The sequence below is a fragment of the Canis lupus genome, chromosome 7 (assembly GCF_048164855.1).
Source record: "Canis lupus baileyi chromosome 7, mCanLup2.hap1, whole genome shotgun sequence".
In the NCBI taxonomy this organism is placed as follows: domain Eukaryota; kingdom Metazoa; phylum Chordata; class Mammalia; order Carnivora; family Canidae; genus Canis; species Canis lupus.
The window spans coordinates 8,914,875-8,939,671 of NC_132844.1; the positions used below are offsets into that span (position 1 = coordinate 8,914,875).

Here is a 24,797-nt window from a genome sequence, read left to right on the forward strand (position 1 = left end):
TATGCTTCAGGAGCACCTGGGTGGCTCATTCAGCTAAGCATCTGATCTTGGTTTCAGCTCACGTCATGATCTCAGAGTCATGTGATCGAGCCTCACATTGAGCTCCATGCTGGGCATGGAGCTGCTTAAGATTCTCTCCCTCTGGGATCCCTGGGTGGCGCAGCGGTTTAGCGCCTGCCTTTGGCCCGGGGCGTGATCCTGGAGACCAGGGATCGAGTCCCACGTCGGGCTCCCGGTACATGGAGCCTGCTTCTCCCTCTGCCTGTGTCTCTGCCTCTCTCTCTCTCTCTGTGTGTGTGACTATCATAAATAAAAAATAAATAAATAAATAAAATAAAATAAAAAATAAAAAGATTCTCTCCCTCTGCCCCTCTCCACTGCAGTTCACATGTGTGCACACCCGCATGTGCACGCACGTCTCTCTGTTTCTCTCAAAGAAAGCAAAAAAAGAAATGCTTCAATTGTGTCTGTTATGGCAGGACATATATTAAAGGGTGAATTTGAAGCTAAGAGTCATTAAATTGATAATGGGCACAATAATGATTCTTTTTCCAGTGTTTTTTTTTTTTTTTTTTTTTATTTAATTTATGGTAGTCACACAGAGAGAGAGAGAGAGGCAGAGACACAGGCAGAGGGAGAAGCAGGCTCCATGCACTGGGAGCCTGACGTGGGACTCGATCCCGGGTCTCTAGGATCACGCCCTGGGCCAAAGGCAGGCGCCAAACCGCTGCGCCACCCAGGGATCCCTCTTTTTCCAGTTTTATCTTTTTTGCCATTCAGGTGTATAAAAACTTTTTACTAATTACCTTTCTGTACTTCTTATCATTTGTGTTTGCTTCCTTTCCTTTAGCCCTACTGACATTTTGGGTCAGATAATTCTTGGTTGTGGGGAGTTGTTCTGTGCATATGTTTGGCACATATGTATGTTTGGCAGCATACCTGGCCTCTACTCACTAGATGCTAGTATCACACATAAACAGTTGTGACAACCAAAAATGTCTCCAGACCCACTGATGAGCATAAATCTCTTCTGGTTAAGAACTGCTGCTTTTAAAAAACACTATTAAAAACAATCTAGTTCTGTCTTGTAATAAAGATTTGTGGGACGCCTAGGTAGCTCAGCGGTTGAGTGTCTGCCTTTGGCTCAGGGCCGGGATCAAGTCCCACATTGGGCTCCTTACATGGAGCTTGCTTCTCTCTCTGCCTATGTCTCTGCCTCTCTCTCTTGATGTCTCTCATGAATAAATAAAATCTTCTAATAAATAAATAAAGATTTGCTTGTGGTTTTGCAAATGCCATTTTAATAAAAGAGGATGTCTCAATTATAAAATTTTGGTTTTGGAAGACGTATTAGGAACTATTTAATTGAACCTCTTTATTTCTTTTATAAGTGAGTTAGTTTTCAGTTGATTTGTTTCTAGTCATGTAGCTATTTTGTAGCATACTGAGGATTGGAACCCAAAATGTTCTCAAAAGTTATATATGTAGTATTTTCTTGTTCATTCTTTGACTTAAGAACATATGTTATGCATGCACTTTGGTAGATGCTAGAGATTTGATGGTGAGACAGTGAGTAAAATTTGAGGTATCATGAAGAATCATTTTATTTAGCTATCACATTCTTGCTTGATACTTGATGATAGAAAGATACTTTTTAAAAAGCATTGAAAGAATAATTGATTCATATATGAAAGGTCTGTGGTTAAAGGAGCTACTCTTAGCATTAAGATGCAGTTTTGTGGTTGCAACTGTTGAAAACGGTTGTGGGCTTTGAATCAGAAGACTGAGTCTGGTCTTAGTTCTTCATGAAACTCTTTAACAACTTAGGACTCTGTTATCATCTGTGACATTACATTAGACTAACTGGATTCTGAATTACCTATCCTGCCAGTTCTGATACAATATGAACTCCCAGATTGAAGTCGAGGATGAGCGTAGGGAAGGGCTAGAGACTGTCACAGTCTTCTAGGACAGGGATAGAAGAAATAACTAAAGTTTATTATTTTATATGATTATGGTGACCTAAGTGGTATCAATACACTGGCAGTAATTTGGATTGAGATGAGTCTAGTAGTAGGGAATGTGATTTAATACCAAGCTGATCTGAAATTCTGGTGCTATTCATGTGCTTTACAGAGATTTGATTCTGAAATAAATTACTAAGTATAAAAAATAATTTTAAGATTGGATTCTGGATAAATCAAAAAGGAGTTAAGCTAAAAAAACAACAGAACGGGAAAAAAATATTGTAGAGATTTATCAGTAAGGGGCTTGTGACCAGAATACATTAAAAAAAAAAAAAAATCTTAGCAGTAAAAACGACAACGCACTTAGAAAGGAGACAAAGGATTTGATAGACATTTCACCAAAATAAATATATAAATGGCCAGTAAATAAATTAAAAGATGCTCAACATAATTTCTCATTAGAGAAATGCTAGTCAAAACCATTAAGAGAGGGGTTCCTGAGTGGTTCAATCAACTGGGCATGCAACTACTTTTGATTTTGGCTCAGGTTGTGATCTCAGCATCTTGAGATCAAGCCTCAAATGAGGCTCAACACTCAGTGCAGTCTGCTGGAGATCCTTTCTCTACCCCTCACCCCACTCTCATACCCTCGCTCTTTCTCTCAAATGAATAAATCTTAAAAAAAATAAAAATAAAAAATAAGGAGATAACATTTCAGACCCACTAGTGTGCCTCTAATAAAAAGGATGGGGAGGTGCTTCGGTGGCACAGTCCATGAAGCCACCAACTCTTGATTTTGGCTCAGGTCCTGATCTTGGGGTCCTGAGATCAAGCCTCACATTGGACTCTATGTTTGGTGAGGAGTCTGCTTGAGGATTCTCTCCCCCTCTCTCTGTTCCTCCCCACTGCCCCTCTCCCACTTGTGTGTATTTCTCTCCAAAATAAATAAGTAAATCTTAAAAATAAAAAAAAAAAGGCAGTAACAATTGTAGACATGGATGTGGACAAGTTAGAATCCTTGTACATTGTTGATGGGAATGTAAAGTGATACAACCTCTTTGGAAAACAGTTTGACAATTTCTGAAAACATAGTACCATATGGCAGTTAAACAGTTACCAGATAAATTGGTTTCTTTTTAATTGAGCCTGAAAAATTTAAAAAGGAGTTAGTCACTGAGATTAAGCTACAATTGATAGTTACTGCTTAAGTGTCAATTCCACATTTCCTTCAAACCCTTTCCTGTAGTTTTGTCTTTTTTGCTACTTAATATTTATTGTATTTAATGTTTTGATTTTCTTTAAATAAGTTCTGGTTAAAGTTTAGATCACTTGAAGCTGTCCTTTTATTGTTCAGACAGTAGGAATAGGACAAGGAATCTAGACATTCATCCCTGTCTGATGTTTTTTGTCTTGATGACACAAGTAGTCATATCTGTTCAGGGTTTCTCTTATGAGATGAAATGTCTATGCAAATATCTAAGAAGTAGGGGCAATAATATAGAAATGCTTATTTTATATTTTGCTTTATGTTTAGTTATGGAAAGATAAGTTTAAGAATAAATAATATACAAATGAAGCTTTTTCAAAAACGTCTAAGAGGATGTTTAACAACTTTCATTTCTTCATGTGAGGTTTTAAATTACAATGTTCATTTTAAATAACAGATAATTTATCATTACAGATAGATTTGACCAATTTTGGGCCATTAACCGGAAACTCATGGAATATCCTGCAGAAGAAAATGGATTTCGTTATATCCCTTTTAGAATATATCAGGTAGGAAATAATATTTTTAACAATACCAACTTATAAATGCTTTAGACATCTTACTTCATGAAGTAGTATAGTCCAAAACTTTTTAGATTTGCATAGTAACTGAAGAGTATTTGTTAGGGCTTTCCAGATCTCTGTCTTTTGGTGATAATCAAGTCAGGGACTATGCTGAAATATTTGACTCATATACAGTTGATCCTCATTATTTGCAGATTCTGTATTTGCAGTTTTGCTTGCTTTCTACAATTTATTTGTAACTCCATAGTCCGTACTCGGCAGTGCTCTCATGGACATATGCAGAGCTACAGAAAATTTGATTTCTCCAAAATGCATATTTTCAGCAATGCTGTACCTTCTTGTTTCTCCACTCTTACTATAAACAAGTGACTTCTCCAAGTCTGTTTAGTGCTATACTTTTCATGTTTTTTTGATGATTTTGTTGTTCAAAATGGCTCCCAAGAGTAGTGCTGAAGTGCCATCTTTAAAAAGAAATGCACATATGGGGCTCCTGGGTGGCTCAGTCAGTTGAATGTCTGACTCTTGTATCTTGATTCTTGATCGGATTAGGTCATGATCTCAGGATTGTGAGATCAAGTCCCGGTCAAGCTCCACACTGGGCATGGAGCCTTCTTGAGATTATCTCTCTCCCTCTATCTTCCCCATGCACATGTGCGCATGCTCTGACTCTAAATAAATATATAAGTAAGTAAATAAATAAAAATCCAAAGGAACAGCACACATAAAACAAGGTTATGTATCGATCAGTTGAAGGACATGTTGTGACCAGAGACACACAGTAACCCACCCTGTTATTTCCCCCAGGAACAGTGACTCAGTATTTGCTAATTCAGTGTTTGCAGTGACTTTACAAAATGTAGCTACCACAAATAAAGAGAACTGATGTATTTGTTTTAAATGGTGAGTCTTTAGTGTTGTAAAACAAAATAGATAAATAGAACTCTCCTTATAGCAAACTTTCCTGGGGTAAAGAAACTCCTGTTTCTTTTTTTTTTTTTTTTTTTTTTAAGAAACTCCTGTTTCTGTAGAGTACTTTAAAACTCCTAAGTGCTTTACATATAGCAAATACTTTGTTAAGTGAATGGTATTCCAGAAAGTAAGTTACCTATGATCTTGAAAAAGCAGTTGAGAATAGGAATTGGAAACATAATATCACAGACATGGGCTCTAATCTAGCAGAATTTACAATCAATCTCAGAGAGATTGTGTCATAAATTCCCACTGTAACCACTTTCAGTATCCCACAGTCTTTACACATAGTTACCTAGATAGTAATTTTAAAAATCTTTTATAGAGGCATTCATTACATAACTGTATTAAAGAGGAAAACAGATTGTGTACCTGAAAGCAAATAAATAAAAATCCCAGTATACTCGAAGAATGAAAAGTGTTCCTGATTTAAATAAGGTTTGTTTTCATTGATTTCATTAACATAATGGCAGATAAGACTATTTTTAGATCATGGATTCATAATAAGTACAATAGAAATAATATGAGAAAAATTCCTATTTGAACAAGAGCAGACCTAATTAGCCACATTCTCTGCCCTTTTTTTTTTTTTTTTTTATTCTACAAGTCTTTTTAACCACAGATATCATACAGTGAGTTTGGAAATATCACAGCGTATTTATTTATACATAATCTTGTATTATGAAGAATCTGAGGCAATTTACACAAATACATAATGAGAAAACAAAAGAATTTAAAGTCAAAGCCACATTTGAAAAATCTGAGTAATTTATAAGAATTTATAATTACAGAATTTAAAATCAAAACCACTGAAAATAAAACATGGAAACTCAGCATGAAATTATATAAATTATGAATGAGTGAGATAGTCAGATTTATTAAAATTGACCTACAGATTTGACCCTGAGCATTCTTGTAGCCAGAGCAGGGGAAAAGAAATGTGGTAATACTTTTTTTTTCACTATTCATAAGGAGAAAACCTTCTAGGTTATTAGGGAAAGCTAAACTTTCTTGGGCATTGCATAGGAAAGAAATTTCTCATATGGCTTCATTTACAAGGAGTAGGGCAATATTTTTTTTTATAACTTACCCATAGTAAAAATATAGTTTTCATAAAGCTGCTTCATAACATGTTACTCTACAGTAGCTAAAGACAATGAATTATAGGCCATGGATCATCCACAGTATAATGAAGAATTAGATGAAACAATGGGGAAGACTAGGGACTGAAAAGATTTTTAGGTTATTTTATGGAAGAATGTGTTTATCAGATAAGAAGGAAACGAATTGATAGAGCAAAGCATTTGGGGATTGGGATTAACAGGAAAGGTTAACCCAGCAGAGGAGAGGTTTGCAGAGAACTGTTAAGGAAAAGAAGGGGAAAAAATGTTGTTACTCATGTGAGAAAGCCTCAGTGTTTTCTGTGTAGCAAGGAATAAAGCCATCTGCTAAAAAGAGAGGAGTGCAACAGTTTTAAAAACTGTTGTTTGACAATGGGCAAGTAGAATGGTTCCTATAATTGCATAAAATCATGTGAGAAAGAAAGCTGGCAGGAAGCCTAGTTGTATTGAAAGAAGAAGGATCTCACATTAGATGCCTCTGTACTGACTACCTAGGTGTGCATTCTGTAAGAGAAACTTTTACAGAGCTAGATTCACTAGTGATATGCTTTAATTATTCCACAGAGAAAAGCTAAAATGGAGCCAGATTTTGTGGACTAAGCATAATACTTACAGTGAGTAAGATTCTTCACAAATCTCAAAGAGAGAATCTGTGTCTTCACCATCACTGACACAGATATTGGTGGTTAAAGCATGTATTACAAACAGTAACAGGTTATGATAGAATTTCAGAACAGTCCTTAAGTTTTCTGAGTGCATTTCAAATATATATCTTGAGGTCAAGAGTTGCATGCTTTACCGACTGAGCCACCCACGTGCCCCTCAGAAATGGTTTTTAAGCAGCAACCCACGTTAGGGCCAAGCTTGGAAGGGGGGGTTGTGTGGGGACAGGTGGGATTGGCTTAGGTGGCTTGACCCCTCTTCTCTGAGGCTTGGCAGTTTGAAAGTCACCTCTTTATCTGGACAGATTCAGGTGCTTTGCCCAAGTTAGATAGTTCTTGATCTAGCTTCAATTCTGGATGCAGTAATACCCTTAAAATGCTAGTGATATCTTTGAAGGCAAGACTGGATTAAAAAAAAGAAATCAATGTAGTAGGATTGAGCACAGTCTTTTATATACTGTGAGTGCTTCATAATTACTTAATTTAAGGTATTAAATTAATAGGGGATTAAAAGCACCAAAGATCTTATAATGTTAAAGCTTAAAAATAAACTTTATAGTTAAGTAATCCCAAACTGAAAAAGCTAACAATTTTCCTTGGATTTAAATGTATGATGACTTTAATAAGTTAGTGCTACTGTAGTAGTTAAAGAAAACAAAACACTTTTAAAATTAACTAAGGTGCGCCTAGGTGGCTCAGTTGGTTAAGCGTCTGACTCTTGATTTCTGCTCAGGTCAAGACCTCAGGATCCTGGGATCCAGCCCTGTGTTCAACGCTCCTTGCTCAGCAGGGAATATGCTGGAGGTTCTTTCTCTTCCTCTGTCCCTTCCCACCCACACACATGTGTCTTCTCTCTGTCTCTCAAATCTTGAAAAAAATAAATTAAAATGAAGGGAGAAGAGCAGGAGAAAATGAAAAAGAGCTAGAAGTGTGGGAAGGGTTGAAAAAGCTATCACTCAAGATCACAGTTTTGCTATATATTCACTTAGTAGAAAATTGTTTTGACCTTTTTCTGCTTCTGTTTCCTACTCTGATAGCTTGTGACTACACATAAACCTCATTGAGTTCAGAAGGTTGGAAAATATTGGAGACATAAAGGCTAAAGCACCTGTCCTGGGGGGCGGGGGGGGGGGGGGGAGTTGTGTTTCCTGGAAAGAGTGCTGAGCTAGAAGGGAGGGCCTCCAGGGCTCTGTGGGAGGGCTGACATTGTCAAGCTGTGCATCCACAGCAGGTTACTCAGCCTGCCTAGGCCCTTGTTTCTTCATCCATAAAATGAAAGAGGTGTGACTGAGTATAAATATATGCATCTGGTTAAAGTTTTTCTTCAAAGGAGCCATATTACAGGTTTATATAATTCTATCAGTGACACTCCTATAAAAACATTTTAAAACTCCTGACTTAAGAGCAATGTATAGTTTTTACAACAAACACAGTCTTTTCCTTTATAGTATTGCTTTATGATGCTGTATGAATTTCAGTCACTTCTCAAAATGAAGGCGGTTTATCTTTTTTATGAAGGCAGGGTAATTGTTTGGTTCATATGTGTGTGTCCAGGGTCTAGAAAAGTGCCTAGCATGTAGTAGGCATTTGTGAATATTTGTTAAATCATTGAATCATTCCATCTGTCTTAAGTAGTTGATTTGGGGCTATTTTGTTGTACCATGAGCTCCATAGTAACCTACTATAATGCATTCCCAGATCCTAGCAAAGTAGCTTATTTTGGAATTTAGCTAAATAAAATATAACACAAACCAAAGACATTCCCCAAAGTGGAGTTTCAAAACTATTTTGAGCTTTATACCTCCTAGCACTCACCAGTGAATAGGTAGGTTTTGACATGTGTACTTGACTAATAGTTTCTATACTGTGCATACTTTAAGCTCCTCTAGGGAAATCATCATTTACTGTGTAAGGGTTATTATTGTTAGAATGATGGTGCAGATGTACAGAGCGGAGATGTTCTTTTCAGGTTTGTCATTATGTTCTGGGAAAAATTGTCAGATGTGTTCATACCTCTCATTGTAGCATTACAACAGAGAAGGATTCAGAGAGACTGAATGTAAGGGGGGAGGGAAAAGAAAGAGAGAATGTGTGTGTGAAAGAGAAAATGGTTTTATAAAAGTTCTATAATTAGATTGAAAGTGGGAAGCTAGAGAATTCTTCAAATTTGCTTGACAAAATGTGGCTGCCAGGTGGGGCCTCTTAGAAAAGAACTTGCTGCAATATAAAAATTTAGGAGTCTTAGTTTTTGCCCATTTCCTTACTTAGGCCATTCCTGGCTTTTTCCATTTCTCTATTTTATATTTTTGAATCTTCATTCATGCCTTGACCAAAGGAAGGTGGGCTCTGCTTTCCTTTTTTCCTAATTATATGGTCTAAAGGGTAATGCAGGTTTCTGTCACTGACTCCTTTACAGCAGATCAGTTTGTATAGTTAGGATATTCCATTAAGTATAGCTTTTACTTACGCAGTATTTTAATGAATCTGCACCTTTCATTTCTTTACTATAATAGATATAAATTTCTGTGCTGTTTGAGACCTTAAATTAATAATAAATTTAAGCAGAACCTGAAAAATCTAGGTTTATTAAGATAAAAGAAAGACATCATTTTTACCAAAATATTTTTTGTTGAAGAATCATAATATTTTTGTGTAGCAAGGGATGTGAAAAGGAAGGGGCACTGTGCATCCTTAAGTCAGGCCCATTTCATTTTTTAAAGCCTCAGAACCACTGTAGAAGAGATCACTGTCTCATTTTACATATGAGGAAACTGAAGCTGAGGGATTTTAGGTTACTTGCTCAGGGGCACACAAATGAAATGTGAAAGACCAGAAATCAGAGCTAGGTGAGACTTACAAAGTACAATTAAGTTTACAGAATTTTCAGGACATAATTATCGTATAAAGTGAAGTCCACCTTGACCAAATAAATTGATAGAAACCTAAAAGACCTCTCTAACTGGGGACTCTATAAGGCTGCCTTTTGTTCAGATTGTTGGAAAATTTCAGTTGTTTTTCATATGTACTTTGATTGCATGGGCTCAAAATGACTATAATCTAGCGACAAACTTAGTGGTACAAGTAAAATAGGTACAAAAGTAGTCTAGAGATCCATTATAGACCAAAATGTGTCATTTCTGTCATTTACATAACAGTTTAGTTTGGCATATGAGTTTCGAGTCTGTGTTCCTGAAATCCAGGTGCTTCATACTAGCCAGTATTCTAGAGATGAGGTTGATGGCAGAAAGTGTTTCAGAAATGTAACCTTAACGTTATTTAGAATAGCACAAGTAAACAGATGGTGAATGAGGGTATCTGTTAAAAAGATTTATAAAGTGACCATGAAGTCCTCAGGCATTGGTATTTAGGTTTTTTAGTGAAAATTAGACACATTTAGTTGTGTCTTTCAAGAAGCAATGGATTCATAAATGTTATGTTGCCAATATACTTCATGCAAGAAAAGTTCATCCATTCATTCATTCAGCAAGTTCATTGACTCATAGATATTTGCATGCCATGCCCTGTGCCATGTATGTGGGATATAAATGTTGATTAATATCATACATCACCCTTTATAGAGCTTGTAGTTTAGAGGTAGAAAGAAACTAATCAAGCTAAGCATACAAACAAATGTAAAATCATCACTATGAAAGATTGGTGTTTAAGAAGCAGAGGTATATTATACAACAAAAAACTAAATCCTCTAAGGAAAATTTGATCTAGTTTGGGAGGACAGAAAAAGCTTTGTTGATGAAGTGTTCTGTCTCTTGAAGAGTCAACAGATGGGTGGAATTAAGGAAGGCAAAGAGTGATGAGAAGAGCTTTGTAGGGAGAGGGGACATTGTAAGTCTTCAGCACAGAGCTGGGGGAAAATATGGTTGTAAATAAAAGGGTTAGACCATATTAAGGAGTTTTCTTTTTATCTTCTGGAGTTTTTTAGTAATCTGAATATCCATTTGTATTTATTCAATAAAGATTACTTAAACACCTTCTTCTGTATGTTATTCTAGAGGTTATAAATAAAAAAGAATCCTCTTAGGAGCAACCTAATGTGTTATTTTTAGTTTTAAACAAAAACATGAAGCTGATATTTAATGCTTGTTTTCTAACAAAGTGAAAATGATGTCCAAGATTAACTTGGCACTTCTTAAGACTGAAGAAGGAGTCAAAATTTTAGATTGTTTGTTTTCAGAAATGCTGGTTTATGAATTTTGAAAAGTGAGAACAATAGAAATGTGTGGCAAATTATGGCAGTGTTTATTAGGACACTGAGGTTGTGGCAGTTCGGGTGAGAAATTGCGACTCTGTTCTTTCTTGTTTTCCATTTTAGTTGGTATCTTGCAATAACATGTAGCAGAAGAGGCCAGAGAAAAAGAACAGGGACTTACTGGGTGGTAAACTGCATATTATTGTTTTTAATTTTGCTTTTCAGTCATTTCAAAAAGAAACATGGAATAATCTGTAATGTATTTTTAACTGTGTGGAGATATTTTATTTTTTTAAAGATTTTATTTATTATTCATGACAGACACATAGAGAGAGAGAGGCAGAGACACAGACAGAGGGAGAAGCAGGCTCCATGCAGGGAGCCCGAGGTGGGATTCGATTCCGGGTCTCCAGGATCACACCCTGGGCTAAAGGCGGTGCTAAACCGCTGGGCCACTGGGGCTGCCCTGTGTGGAGACATTTTATTATCTTTAATGAGGTACAATTTAAATATTCTCTGTTCCACAGCTGAATGTATGTTACTTAATTTTTTTGAGTTATTTTTAGTACCTTTCCTCAATTTAAAAAAAAAATGTTTGTGGCAAAATATATATGTAATACACTGTCTTAACTCTTTTTAAGTGTATATTTCAGTAGTGTTAAATATAATCTATAAAACGTCTTCATGTTGGGCAGCCCGGTTGGCTCAGCAGTTTAGTGCTGTCTTTAGCCTAGGGTGTGATCCTGGAGACCAAGGATCCAGTCCCATGTCGGGCTCCTTGCATGGAGCCTGCTTCTCCCTCTAACTGTGTCTCTGCCTCTTTCTCTCTGTGTGCCTCTCATGAATAAATAAAATCTTAAAAATAAATAAATAAAACATCTTCATGTTGCAAAACTGAAACTCTGTACCCATTAAACAACAGCTCCAAATTTAACTACCCTAGGTACCTCATGTAAGTGAAATCATAGTGTTTCTCATGTACATGACTTGCTTATCTCACTTAGCGTACTGTCCTCAAAGTTCATCTGTGTCATAGCATATATGTGTACACCATGTTTTGTTTATCCACTCCTGGACGCTAGGACTGCTTCCAGATTTTGGCCGTTGTGAATAAAACTGCTGTGAACATGGGTATGTTAGGCAGGGTTTTTCCAGAGAAACAGAACTACCAACAGGATGGGGAGAGAGACAGAAATTCATTTTCAAGAATTGGTTCCCATGACTGGTGAGATTTGGTGAGCCCAGCATTTGATGGGGTGGGGCGGCAAGCTGAGTCTTAGTGGGAGAGTTATAGTTGGAGTCCAGCAGAATTCCTTCTTGCCCAAAGGAGGTCAGTCTTTGTTTCATTAAGGCCTTCAGCTGATTGGATGACACTGACCCACCCTGTGGTGCATACTGTGCTTAACTCAGAGTCGGTGGATTTAAATGTTAATCTCATTCAGAAGAACACCTCCACAGAAACATCTAGGATAATGTTTGATCAAATATCTGGGCACCACAGCCCAACCAAATTGACACAGAAAACTTACCATCATAGTAAGTGTATGAATATCCTTTTGAGACTCTGCTTTCTGTTCTTTTGGGTATATACCCAGAAGTAGAATTGCTGGATCATATGGTTAATGCTGTTTTTAACTTTTTGAGAAGCTACCGTACTTTTTTTTCCAGAGCAGCTGCACCATTTTGTAGTCCTACTAATAGTGCACAAGGATTCCAATTTCTCTGCATCATCACTAGCACTTATTATTGTGTTTTTCTTTTGGTTTTTGTTTGTTTTGTTGTTTTTTAGATGAAATATAGCCAGTTGTATCTTCTTTTTTTTTTTTTTTTAATTAGTGGTGTATGGATTTTTTGTTGTTGTTGTTGTTAAAAAGACCCCTCCCCATGTATCTACGGGTTGTACATAGTTTTCTGATGTAGCTTTCTCTTGACCTAGATTTTTTTGTATGTGTATCTTTAATTCATCTAGAATTTATTTTTATGTACTGTGTAAAATATAGAGGTACATCTTTTTTCCTTCCATCTGCTGGCTTATTGCAATAAGATCATTTATTAAATAAACTAAGGTCTGGTAAACCTTTTCTTTAAAGAACCAGATAGTAAATATGCTCAACTTTGCAGGCCAGATGATCTCAGTTGCACCTGTATAACTGTAGCTTAAAAGCAGCCACAGACAATTTGCAAATGATGGACGTGGCTGTGTTCCAGTAAAACTTTATATACGAAAACAGGTGAAGGGCACAGTTGGAGTTGCAGGCCATAGTGTATTGACTCCTGATACAAACTATCCTTTTCCTACTGGATAAAAATGCCACCTCTGCTTTACATTAAAATATTTTGACTACTGGGATCTATTTTTGGATTCCCTATATTGTTCTATTGCTATATATGTTTATTCTTAAACCAGTATTAGTTTTATTTGATTTTATTTAGTCCTCTGATACCTGCTGGGGAAATTCAACCCTTACCTTTTTTTTTTTTTTTAATACTTTTCATGTTTGTTCTTTGTCATTAATTTTTTTTTCTACATGACTTTTAAAATAATTTTTCAATTCCCCATAGCCCCTTGTTCTTTTGCAAATGAAAATACATTAACTTTCTATTTTTAATTTTGGTAGAGTTAACCTTCTTAAGTTATTAAGTCTTCCTAGATAAGAAAACAAAAAATTTCTTATTCAGATTTTATGTTGTGTGTAGATTTAAAACTTTCCTTCAAATAGGCTCTTTTTAATTTATTTTAGGTGTTTTATAGGTGTTATTCTTTATTTCATTTCCATTTCTACATACTGTTTTATGGCATCAGCCAAAAAAAAAAAAAGACAAAACCAAAAACACCACTTCCCATGATTTTTTATCAACCATTTTTTTCTTGTTTCATTGTATTGCTAGTATTACATTGCTAAGACATTGTTGAACAATAATGGTCCTAGTAGACATTTCTGTTTGGCTTCTGGTATTCATTGATACGGTTTTAGTATTTAATCATTTAGAATGATACATAGCCTTTATCAGATCAAATGAATTTCCTTCTAGATTTTTAAATTAGAAGTGGATGCTAAATTACTGAGTAGTTTAATGAAGTTACTGTTTTCCCCTTTTGTCCTTTTTAATTTGATAATTCTGTTTTTCCATTCCTTTAATGTTGACCTTCCCCTTTCCTGAAGCTCATAATCATATTATTATAAGAACCTACCCATTTTCCTCACTGACACACTTACTGCTTTTCCTCTCCATAAGATGAAACCTTTAGAATACTTTCCCTTCCGTGTACTCCTCCCTCTTCCACTATATAGAGACCTTTATACCACTTTTACTTCTAGGTTTCTTAATGCCTGGTTTTTGCCAAACAGTGTACTATCTTCACTTTTGGGCTGTTACTGTAGATTTTCCATTTTGGGTTCTGCCTTTATTTCAAGGGTATTTGTTTAATATTTATAATTCATATTAATATAAATGAAATATTTCATATTGCAGATATTCTGCAAGGTATCAATTCCTCTTAGGGCTTTTCGTAGAAATCTTTCCCTGGTCTTCTCTTTCTGTCCCTGCCTCAAGAGTAAAAAGGATCCAATCTCTTACACAGCTTTTCCTTAGTTTTTGGAGTGTGTATACTTGATGGTCCAAAATCTCTTGTCCACCCTGAGAGAACACTGCAGAGGTTTATGGCTCCCACCTGTAGTCCCTGCCTGCCAGCTCCCCCAGCACCTGTTTTAACTCAGGAGAACTGCTTTGTTGGGAGTAGGCATGAAAGGGGAAAACATTAAGCTTCCTCACTCCCAGAATATCCTTTATGTATAGTTGTTAATATATGTTATTTTTCATATAAAGAATTATGTAACAGTATTCCTTGGGGAAGAGTGTCTAAAATACTTAATTCATATCCTAGCTGTGGCAGTAGCATGCTAAGATACATATTGAAACATCTGTGCTTAAAAAATAGGATTTGTATGTTCTATGTAAAGATACAGAATGGATGCTCAGTTCTAAAAAATAACTTCTGATCCAAGTGAAGATAACAGTTATAAAACAATAAGTAGCTTGAAAGTTGAAGTCCTGTCATTCATTCTCACAACCATCACCACTATTTTCAGAACATTTGCATCACCTCAAAAAGAGACCCTATACCCTTTAGCAATACTATTATGGACATATAGTTTAATGTGGCCTTTTTTTTCACAGGACATAATACTTTCAAAGTTCACCTGTCTTGTAGTATGTGCTTTATCCCCTTTTACGACTGAATAACATTTTGGTGTATGACATACCACATTTTGTTTATCTGTTCATCAGCTGATGAACATTTGGGTAGTTTCTACTTTTACACTATTATAAATAATGCTTCCATGAACACTTATGCACAGGTTCTTCGGTGGAGATGTTTTCAGTTTTCTCTGAGTATATACCTATCAGTGGAACAAGTGGTAATCTTGTTTAAACCTTTTGAGGAACTGCCAAACTGCTTTCCAAATTGTCTGCAACATTTTACATTCTCATCAACAATATATGACAGTTTCAATTTCTTCATATCACTGCCAACACTTGTTCATTTTTTTTTTAGTATAGTCATCTTAAGTAGATATGAAGGGGTATTTTCACTGTGATTTTGATTTGCATCTCCCTATTGACTTAATGACATATTGAGCATATGCTTACTGGCTATTTGTGTCTCTTCTTAGGAGAAATATTTCTTTAAATCCTTGGCTCATTGGGACACCAAAGGCTCTGTCTTTGGCTCAAGTAGTGATCCCAGGGTCTTGGGATTGAGTCCTGCATCAGGCTTCCCGTGGGGAACCTGCTCCCTCAGCCTATGTCTCTGTCCCTCTCTCTGTGTCTCTCATGAATAAATAAATAAAATCTTAAAAAATATATCCTTGGCTCATTTTTAAATTAGGTGGTTTTTTTCATTGTTGATTTATGAGTTCTTTATATATTCTAGATACTTAGACCTTTACTAGGTATATGCTTTACAGATATTTTCTTCTATTCTGTGGAGTGTCTTACTATCTTAGTAGTATCTTTGAAACACAAAAGGTTTTAGTTTTGATGAAATCAAGTTCATTTTTTCTTTGGTTTTGATGCTTTTATGTTGTCATATCTAAGAAACCATTGCCTAAACAAGGTGATTTCCTGTAGAAATCTTCCTGATTTCTTCCTATGTTTTCTTCTAAAGTGTTATAGTTTTATTGCCTCCATTTAGATCTTTGATCCATTTTGAATTCATTTTGGTACATAGTATGGGATGGGGGTCCAGCTTCATTCTTTGTACACAGATGTTCCAGTTCTTCCAGCATGATGTGTTGAAAAGAATTCTCTTCCCCCTTATTGGATTGTTTTGGCACTCTTGTTGGAAATGTCCACAAATGTATGGTTTTTATATGTAGACTCACTTCTGTTCCACTGGTTATATGTCTAAGCTATGCCATTACCACACCATCTTGAATTCTGTAGTTTTGTAGTAAGTTTTAAATTGAGAAATATGAGTCCCCTCTCTTTGTTCATTCTTTCAAAATTATTTTGGCTATGCTGGATCTTTTCCACTTCCATATGAATTTTAGGACCAGCTCATCATTTTCTGCAAGAAGGGCATGTGGGTCTTTGATAGGAATTATATTGAATACATAGATCAATATGTGGAGTATTGCTATCTTAACCAACAGTATTAAGTCTCTCAGTCCTTGAACATAGGATTTCTTTCCATTTATTTAGGTCATCAGTTTGTTTCAACAAGATTAGTTTACAGTATACAATCTCCTCATACTTTTGTTAAATTTATTTACTCCTGCATATTTTTTGATCCAGTTTTTATCATTTTTAAATTATTCATTGTTAGTATATATAAATAATACTTATTTTAAAAGATTTTATTGGTTGATTTATTTGATTTTTTAAAAAATATTTTATTGGTTGATTTGATTGATTATTTGGCAGAGAGAGAAAGAGTGCAAGTTAGGTGGAAGAGCAGAGGGAGAGGGACAAGCAGACTTCCTGCCAAGTGGGGAACTCAGCACTGGGCTCAGTCTCACAACCATGAGATTATGACCTGATCCAAAATCAAGAGTAAGATGCTTAACTGACTGAGCCACCCAGACACCCTAATAATACTGATTTTTGAATATTGATCCTGCAGCCTTATTGAACTTGTTTATTATACCTGCAATAGTTTTTTTCTGATTCCTTAGAATTTTCTTTGTAGATCATGTCACTACAAAAAAAGATAGTTTTACTTCTTCCTTTCCAATTAGAATGCTTTTTATTTTTCTTGCCTGACTAGAATTCCCAGCATAGTGTCAAAATAGAAATGACAACTGGACATCCTTGTCTTACACAATCTTTCACCATTGAGTATGATATTAGCCTGTAAGTTTCTCTTAGGTACCCTTTATAAGACTGAATTCTCTACTTCTCCTATTTTGTTGAGTACTTTTATCATTAAAGAGTTGGATTTTTGTCAAATATTTTTTCTATTATCTAGTTTCTGTGTTGAACCACCTTCATATTCCTGGGGTAGATACCATTTGGTCATGGTTTCATATGTAACTAGACTTGGTTTGCTAGTTTTTGTTGAGAATTTTTGTATATAGTCATAAGGATTATAAGTCTTTTGTATTCTTATATTGTAATATCTTTGGTTTTGATGTCAGGGTAATACTGCCCTTATAGAATGAGTTTGGAAATGTTCCCTCTTTAAGTTTTTGGAAGAGATTGTGAAGGATTGATGTTAAATCTTTAATTGGTGGAATTCACCTGTGAAGCCATATGGTCCTGCTGTTTCTTTGTGGGAAGATTTTTAAATTACTAATTCATTCTCATTTGTTAGAGATCTATTCAGATTTTTGACAATTTTTGCCAGTGTTCTTGGTACATTTATGGAGAAGATGATATTTGAGTTATTCCACCATTATTGAGGACATTATCACTTTATAATGAATTTTTTTTCTTTTTTTAGAGCAAGCAAAAAAGGATTAGGGGGACAGAGGGAGAGAGAGAGAATCTTAAGCAGTCTCCATGCTGAGTGCAGATCTTAGAGCCCCTAGGTGGGGCTTGATCCCCTAAGATCATGACCTGAGCCAAAATCAAGAGTCCGGTGCTTAACTGACTGAGCCACCCAGGTGCTCCTTCACAGTGATTACTAGTCTTTAAATTTAGATAGGTGGATTTTGTAGAAATTTGGGGAGGAAAATAAAGACTGAAGAATTTTCTAAGGTTTTTATTTTAAGAGATCTGTTCTTCCTAATTATTTCTAAATACAAAAATTTTAACCCAATATATTGCTTGAGCATGAATATTGCTATAAATGATAGATTACTTTTTTGTAAAGTACATTTTTTATTATTTTAGAAATTTTTCCCACATAGATTCTCTGATAAGTAACGTTTAAAAATTTGAAAGAATTGCATCTGTAACATTAAGATGGAGAAGTTTTCAGTAAGGCAGTTTTATTAAGTTTATATCTCCACTAGCTGTATGATTTGGGGCACTCACCTCACATCGCTGGACCTCAATTTTATTATCTGTAAAATAGGAATAATAATCTCTTATGGAGTTGTAAAGATTAAATATATTACCTTTAATACAGTATTGTGCTTGATACATAGTAAATAATTTGCTTATTTGCTGTTATTTTATTATTATTATTAGATGTTATTGGTGTAAGTCATTAGTTTTGCTGTATTTTATCAGCAACAATAATGGCTTGCCATGCCTCCTATGTTCTCTTATTTTTATGACTGGTGGGACATATCTGACAAATAGCTCATTCCATTTAAGAGTGTATTTCTGGTCTTAGCATACTCTTCTCTGTGAGGCTCTCCTTGATCCCCAAAATCTATTTCTCCTCACTACCAAATACTCATATAACCTCCTCTTTTTGTTTCAGTTCCCTATTTCTTTACCACTTTCATTCAAGGTCCTAGACGCAATACCTTGGAATCACTTTTGATCCATTTCTTAGAATTGTACATTGTAATGTACCAGAACCATTTGCATTTATCCCCTTCTGGCCATTTTCACTAACTTTTAGTTCCTGTTACTTTGACTTTTGTAAAACATAACTAGACTCCAACCAAATAGTATCACATAGTTCCTCAAAACTGAAAGTGTTTTATTTTTTTATTCTGTTCACTCATCCTGGGAATAGCCCTTATTCACAGAACACTTCTAAACTCAGTTCACATGTCCTCTCCCCCAAGAAGTCTTTCTTGATTTCTCCATAGGTGCTTCAACCCTTCATACCTTCTTTCTCTCAACTTTGTTTTAAAATATTTTCTTCTAGGAGCACCTGGGTAGCTCAGTGGTTGAACATCTATCTGCCTTGGGCTCAGGTCGTGTGATCCTGGGGTCCTGGGATTGAGTCCCACATCAGGCACCCTGTGGGGAGCCTACTTCTCCTATGTCTCTGCCTCTCTTTGTGTCTCTCATGAATAAATAAATAAATAATCTTAAAAAATAAAACCTTTCCTTCTAAAAAATATTTCCTTCTACTTTTCACTGTGACAAGTGCAATTATAGAATATTAGAGCCAAAGGAAGCCTTACGAATCGTCTTAATTCAAACCTCTAATTTTAGAAAGACAACTTGCATAAAACTCTTACCAAAGTTCAAATGGATATTAGATGGCAGAAATAGGAGTAGAATTTGAATCTTGAGTTTCATAGCTAGTTCTTTTTCTGTACACAGCATTGTGATATAATGTAGACATTTCTTAAGCCATCTTGAATATTTCACTGTGGATCCGTTGGAGTCTATGTAGTTTCTCTGTAAGCAGTAACCTATGAATTCTTGACGGACAAGGAATTATTTAATTTCTGACCATATCTTTACAGTTGTTTCTCTGAGACTATTTCCTGCTAGAATGAATGAATGAAGACATAAAGTATTACCTTAGTATTAATATTCTTAATGATAAAACTCAGGATATTCTCTACTTAACACTCCTTTTAAAAGAGATTGGTGAATTGAGGCCTGTAGGGGGCAGCCCAACACAGCAAGTTTTGATTGCCCTTGCTAAATAATCTAGTTACTACTCTGAGATCGTTTTTTTATTTTTTTATTTTTTTTTTTATTTTTCTGAGATCGTTTTAGACTTAAATTGCTTCCTATGTGGATTTTTGAAAAATGAAAGCAAGTATAAATTATAAGCTTATTTGGTGGATATATTTTAAGACAATTGTCTTTTATAGGATTGGGAACTTTTTGATACAGATCATTTGCTGTTTTTATTTTTAAAACATTGGATGAGAGAGCAAATGATATTTATTAGAGTTTTTTAAAATTTTGCTTTATTTATTACTTTGTTACATGATAATCTAATGGCAAATGTCCCTAATTTATTTCTGGAGAAATTAAAATATGCAGAGTTGTTATTGCAAACTACTAAAGTTATTATTAAATAAAGTCAGCATTTTCTCAATATTTGTTTTACTAAGCTAGGTCATTGTTTCATTTAATATTTTCAAGATTAGAAAATATTGCTGGTAGCTAACTATAGATATATAACAAAGTAGTTGACATTTATTGAGTACTATATGCCAGATACTATTTTAAATATTTTACATTTCTAATTCATTTAATCCTTACTACAGTCCTCTGGGATATGTGCTGGTACTGTCTTTAATGTGTAGATTAGGTAATTGAACTAAAGATGGGTTATTGAAACTTGCCCAAGGTCACTCACCTTATAAGGTAAGTGGAGGAACTAGGATTTGAACTTAGATAGCCCAGCTCCAGAGCCCAAACTCTTAATCACTGTTCCCTTTGATAAATGTTAGGTTCATTTCTTTTATTTTCTTACTCTGTTCTCTTGTAACTTTCCATTTGAGATGGTTTTCCAGTTTTTACACACATCAGGCTTCTTATTACTCCACCCTTTTGGTTGTTTCCTGCCTTTAGTCCTTTTTTTCTTCTAATAGAGAAAATACATGGACAGAAAGTAAAAACATAACATCCTTTGGTGTGAAGAGATTGAAACAGATAGCTAAAATTGTGTGGTCTTCTTTCTCTTTTATTTATAGAATGTTCTTTTTCTAATTACCAATTAAGCAGTTTTTAGTGATCACTTTAAAATCTGAACTTTCAAATTTAGGAATAGAATAAACCTCACTCCCCATGCTTAAGCATGTGGTAGTATGGGATAATTTTAAAAGCCAAAATGTTAAACACCTCATTTTAAAAGAGATGGATTATGATAAGATAGTCTTAATTATTTCCCTAAAAATGATTTTCTAACTTTCTCCACAAAGAAATTCTTGATTATAATACAATGTTTACTATTTTTATGATTATATTTTAACATATGTAAAAATTAGCCTTATTGTCACTTATAACTCCTTCTCTGCTCTTGACAATTTCACCTGTCCTTAATACCTCTTTGAAAATGTGAGTAGGTTTAGTAAAAATAAGTTGGGTGAGTTTGAAGTTTGACCAGTTGGTGAGTGAGTTTGAAATTAGACAAAATTTTAAATGTGAGATGGCTTAAAAAGTTCTAACTGTTGGCCAAAATGAAAATAGAGCTGTTTCATACCTAAGTTCAGTAGTATTTATATCACAAACTATGATCTTCATGTATAACTCTTTTAAGAAAATATTTCTATGACAAGTTAACTCCTTAATGATGGTTATTAAGGCACCTCAGATTTCAGTTAATGTTTGAGTTTCTTGGGGGGGGTGGGTGGATTGACAACCCTTGTAGCATATGCCCGACATAACCTAAATACCTTAGGAAGGTCAGCCAGAGTCTTGCTGCTGCTTTCATAATTGCCTTGTCTTCCCATCTTTCCCCAACTTTCCCTGACATGGATGGGCTTTAGCTTCCCAGTTTAGGGCTGGCCTAAGAAGGTCTTGGCAGTTGCAAGTCTAAGCTTAGTCCCAATTAATGTTCTCTTAACCTAGTATTTGAAAAGATCTGAGACCCAAATTGGTTTCTTTGTGTGACTGTCACATTTTTCATTCAGTCCCTTTTCTTTCCATCTCAGAGAATGCCAACATCTAGAAATAATGCCCCTTCGGGGGATCATTTAATCTGTTGATAATTTCACTGTGTAAGAAAATTTGCTTAATCATGTATCTATTCCAATAGTGAAAACTACCTTCTGATTTTTTTCTGTTCTTCTCATAAGTGATTTTCATATAACATGCCAGAACACACAACACCTGTCTCTTAAGAACAGAATTACTGGGCTTTGATTCTTAGTAGTGGTTCCTTCTTTTGGGTAAATATGACAGTTGCTTTTGGTTTAATTACTCATACTTTTAAAATAACTACTTACTAATAATTTCAAGTAGGTAGCAAATGGGGTGATCATTTAGGAATATTAGAAGGAAAAACCAGTGGAAAAAATACAGGACTAATGTCCTATTCTTTATGTCTGCCCTGGGCCTGACAAATTTTGACATTTCATTTCCTAACAATATAGTCTTTGATGAGGTGTATATCTTAGTTGTTGGGTCATACTTATTTTTGTTTTGCTTTTAATTTTCAAGGTTTTGTGGGAGGTTATATAATCGCTTATCCATGCAAACTGTTTATAGTAAGAAGTACTAAGGAGAGAATATAAAATCTGAAAAACCTACATAGATATATTGATATATGTATTGATTGTAGAGATATTACCTATAAGTACAGACATTGATGTATACATATTTAAAACTCCTCAAATCTTTAGGCAAGTTACTACTTTTATAGGATTGATTAATAAATTAAAATGCTAATTCTCAAGAAATAGGATCTAGTAAAAAAAAGAAATAGGGGATCCCTGGGTGGCGCAGCGGTTTAGCGCCTGCCTTTGACCCAGGGCGCGATCCTGGAGACCCGGGATCGAATCCCACATCAGGCTCCCAGTGCATGGAGCCTGCTTCCCCCTCTGCCTGTGTCTCTGCCTCTCTCTCTCTCTCTGTGTGACTATCATAAATAAATTTAAAAAAAAAAAAAAAGAAATAGGATCTAGTATAAACATTCAATTATATGTATTATCTTACTTTGATGCTTTGGAGGCATTTTACAGAATATATCTCTCAAACAGGATGTATCTCTCAGATATGCTTCTAAAAAGGCTAAAAATTTAAAGGAAAATAAGTGTTTGTTTAGTGAACCACTGTTTGAGTGTATTGTTTGTGGAGGGTAAGTAGGAGGGAAAGGTTTCTATCAGTGGAATGATATATCTGATCCTGAGTTCAGCAGAATTGGGTCTACATTTGGAAACCATATTTGAGTTGGCTTTGATCTTTTCGTGAAAGTCACCTGTGTACAATGCATATGTTATAACACAATTCTGTACACAACATATATTAATTAAAATTGTACGTGAAATGATAGAATTAATAAGCTGAGTATTTCACATGATTATTGAGTTCACTACGAGTGATTTGTATATTAGATACATGGCCAAGTTATATGTACAGAACTTTGAGAAGTCAAACTAATGTATGTTATTTATTGAATTAATTTAACCCTGTTTTACACTATATTAAACTTGTCTTTAAAACATCGTTAATGGAAATTACATTTGCAGTGTAGACAATTAACATATTAAGAAATAGCATGCTTTCAAAACTGAAGACTCAGAAATCCAATGTAATAAAGATTCTTAAACATTTGTCTAGATTTTTCAAAGCATATATAAGAGATACATTGGTTATTTCATGTATATAAAAGGAAAGAATTTCTCCTGCTAGTTTAAAATTTGAGAGAAAATATTTCAATAGGTCCTTCTATCCTTTTACTCCTTTCTCTCTTTTCCTCCTCCCCCCTTTATCTTTTTCTTCATTTTTCTGTCCCAGCTTTCCTCCTTTACAGAGTCCTTCCTCTTCTCTGTCTCACTAAACTCAGAAGTGTTTTTACTATGTAGTAAAGCATTTCCTATTTTAATTAAAGTTTTGAAGTTTATTTTTAAAAGCAGAGCTTTGCTATAGGAAAAATAACTCTATTAGCTTACATTGAAAATCCTTTTCATCATGATGAGGGTAATTATCTCTTCTAAGAAGTAAGCCATAGCTAATTTCTGACTCTGTGTACATGTTTAAAGTAACTTAGAATCAGCTTGGGCCAGTTCTGACGTCTGCTTATGTAATGCAGCATCTGTACTCTTCACTAGGTGTTCATTTTAGCTACAGATGCTTCATATAAAACAGGGTAGAGTAGCTTTCAAAAGGATGTACACTTCAAAGTGTAACTTGAACTCAGTTTTTACATTGCTTCAGGAATCCTTAATAGAGTAGAACTAACAAATCTGCTTTTCCCCCAACACATTATCATTGTAAAGTTTAAAAAATTTTTTACTCCCATGACTTTCTAAGTCATATCATACACAAATGAATAGTTTTATTACTTTGGAGTGTTTTAACAATGCCCACATTAAATATCATTGACATCTATATTCTGTGTAATAAGGAAGGTTTCCTTTAATTATAATTCTGGGGAAAATTGATGCTACTTTTGGAAGAATAAAAAAAAATTACCTAAAGCACTGTATTTTAAGTTGGAATACCACGCTCTCATTCATTTTGTAGTTTGGCTGATACCTATTCATGAGGCCAATCCAGTTGATCATTCTTTAGGACCTGGTTTCTAAGAGGGCTCTAAAGTAAGTATAGTGATAGTAGCTGTTAGCCGCAGTATCCTCCTTTACTAATGAATTCTTTGAAGCAGAATGCCTCTTGCCTCACCTCACCACAGTCTCCTTTCCATTTCTCAGATAAACTCACCTAAATTACACAAGAATTCATCTTTGATGTATATGATCCTCTTAGAACCCTGTTTAAGAATCACCACTTTAGTGTACTGAATAAATGTTTGTGCTATTTTAAAACTTCCATTATGAAAACAAAACATGTAATTTGACTTGCTGAATTGGTGGTATTGGATTATTACCATCTTGAAATAAAATATTCTTGGGATATATCAGCCTACTTTGGATTCTGTAGACAGTTCTCTATGCATAATTGTATTCCCTAAATTTCACATTTTTGGGGAGATGGGGGCTTGTGTGGAGGGGAGGGGGAGAGAAAGAATCCCAAGCTGATTCCCCACTGAGCCCTGAGCCCTATCTCATGAACCTGAGATCATGACCCAAGATGAAACCAAGAG

General features: G+C 35.0%; 1 protein-coding gene across 5 annotated transcripts in view; it reads left to right on the forward strand.

Moving 5' to 3' along the window:
- ATG5 (autophagy related 5) overlaps positions 1–24,797 on the forward strand; it is a 127,447-nt gene that overhangs the window by 68,815 nt on the left and 33,835 nt on the right. For 4 of the 5 annotated variants that reach the window (XM_072831916.1, XM_072831918.1, XM_072831919.1 and 1 more), the window contains one exon: positions 3,649–3,743. In XM_072831916.1, the coding sequence (XP_072688017.1) occupies positions 3,649–3,743 (95 nt within the window). The remainder of the gene's footprint in view (positions 1–3,648; positions 3,744–24,797) is intronic. The other variant, XM_072831921.1, reaches the window with a different exon arrangement.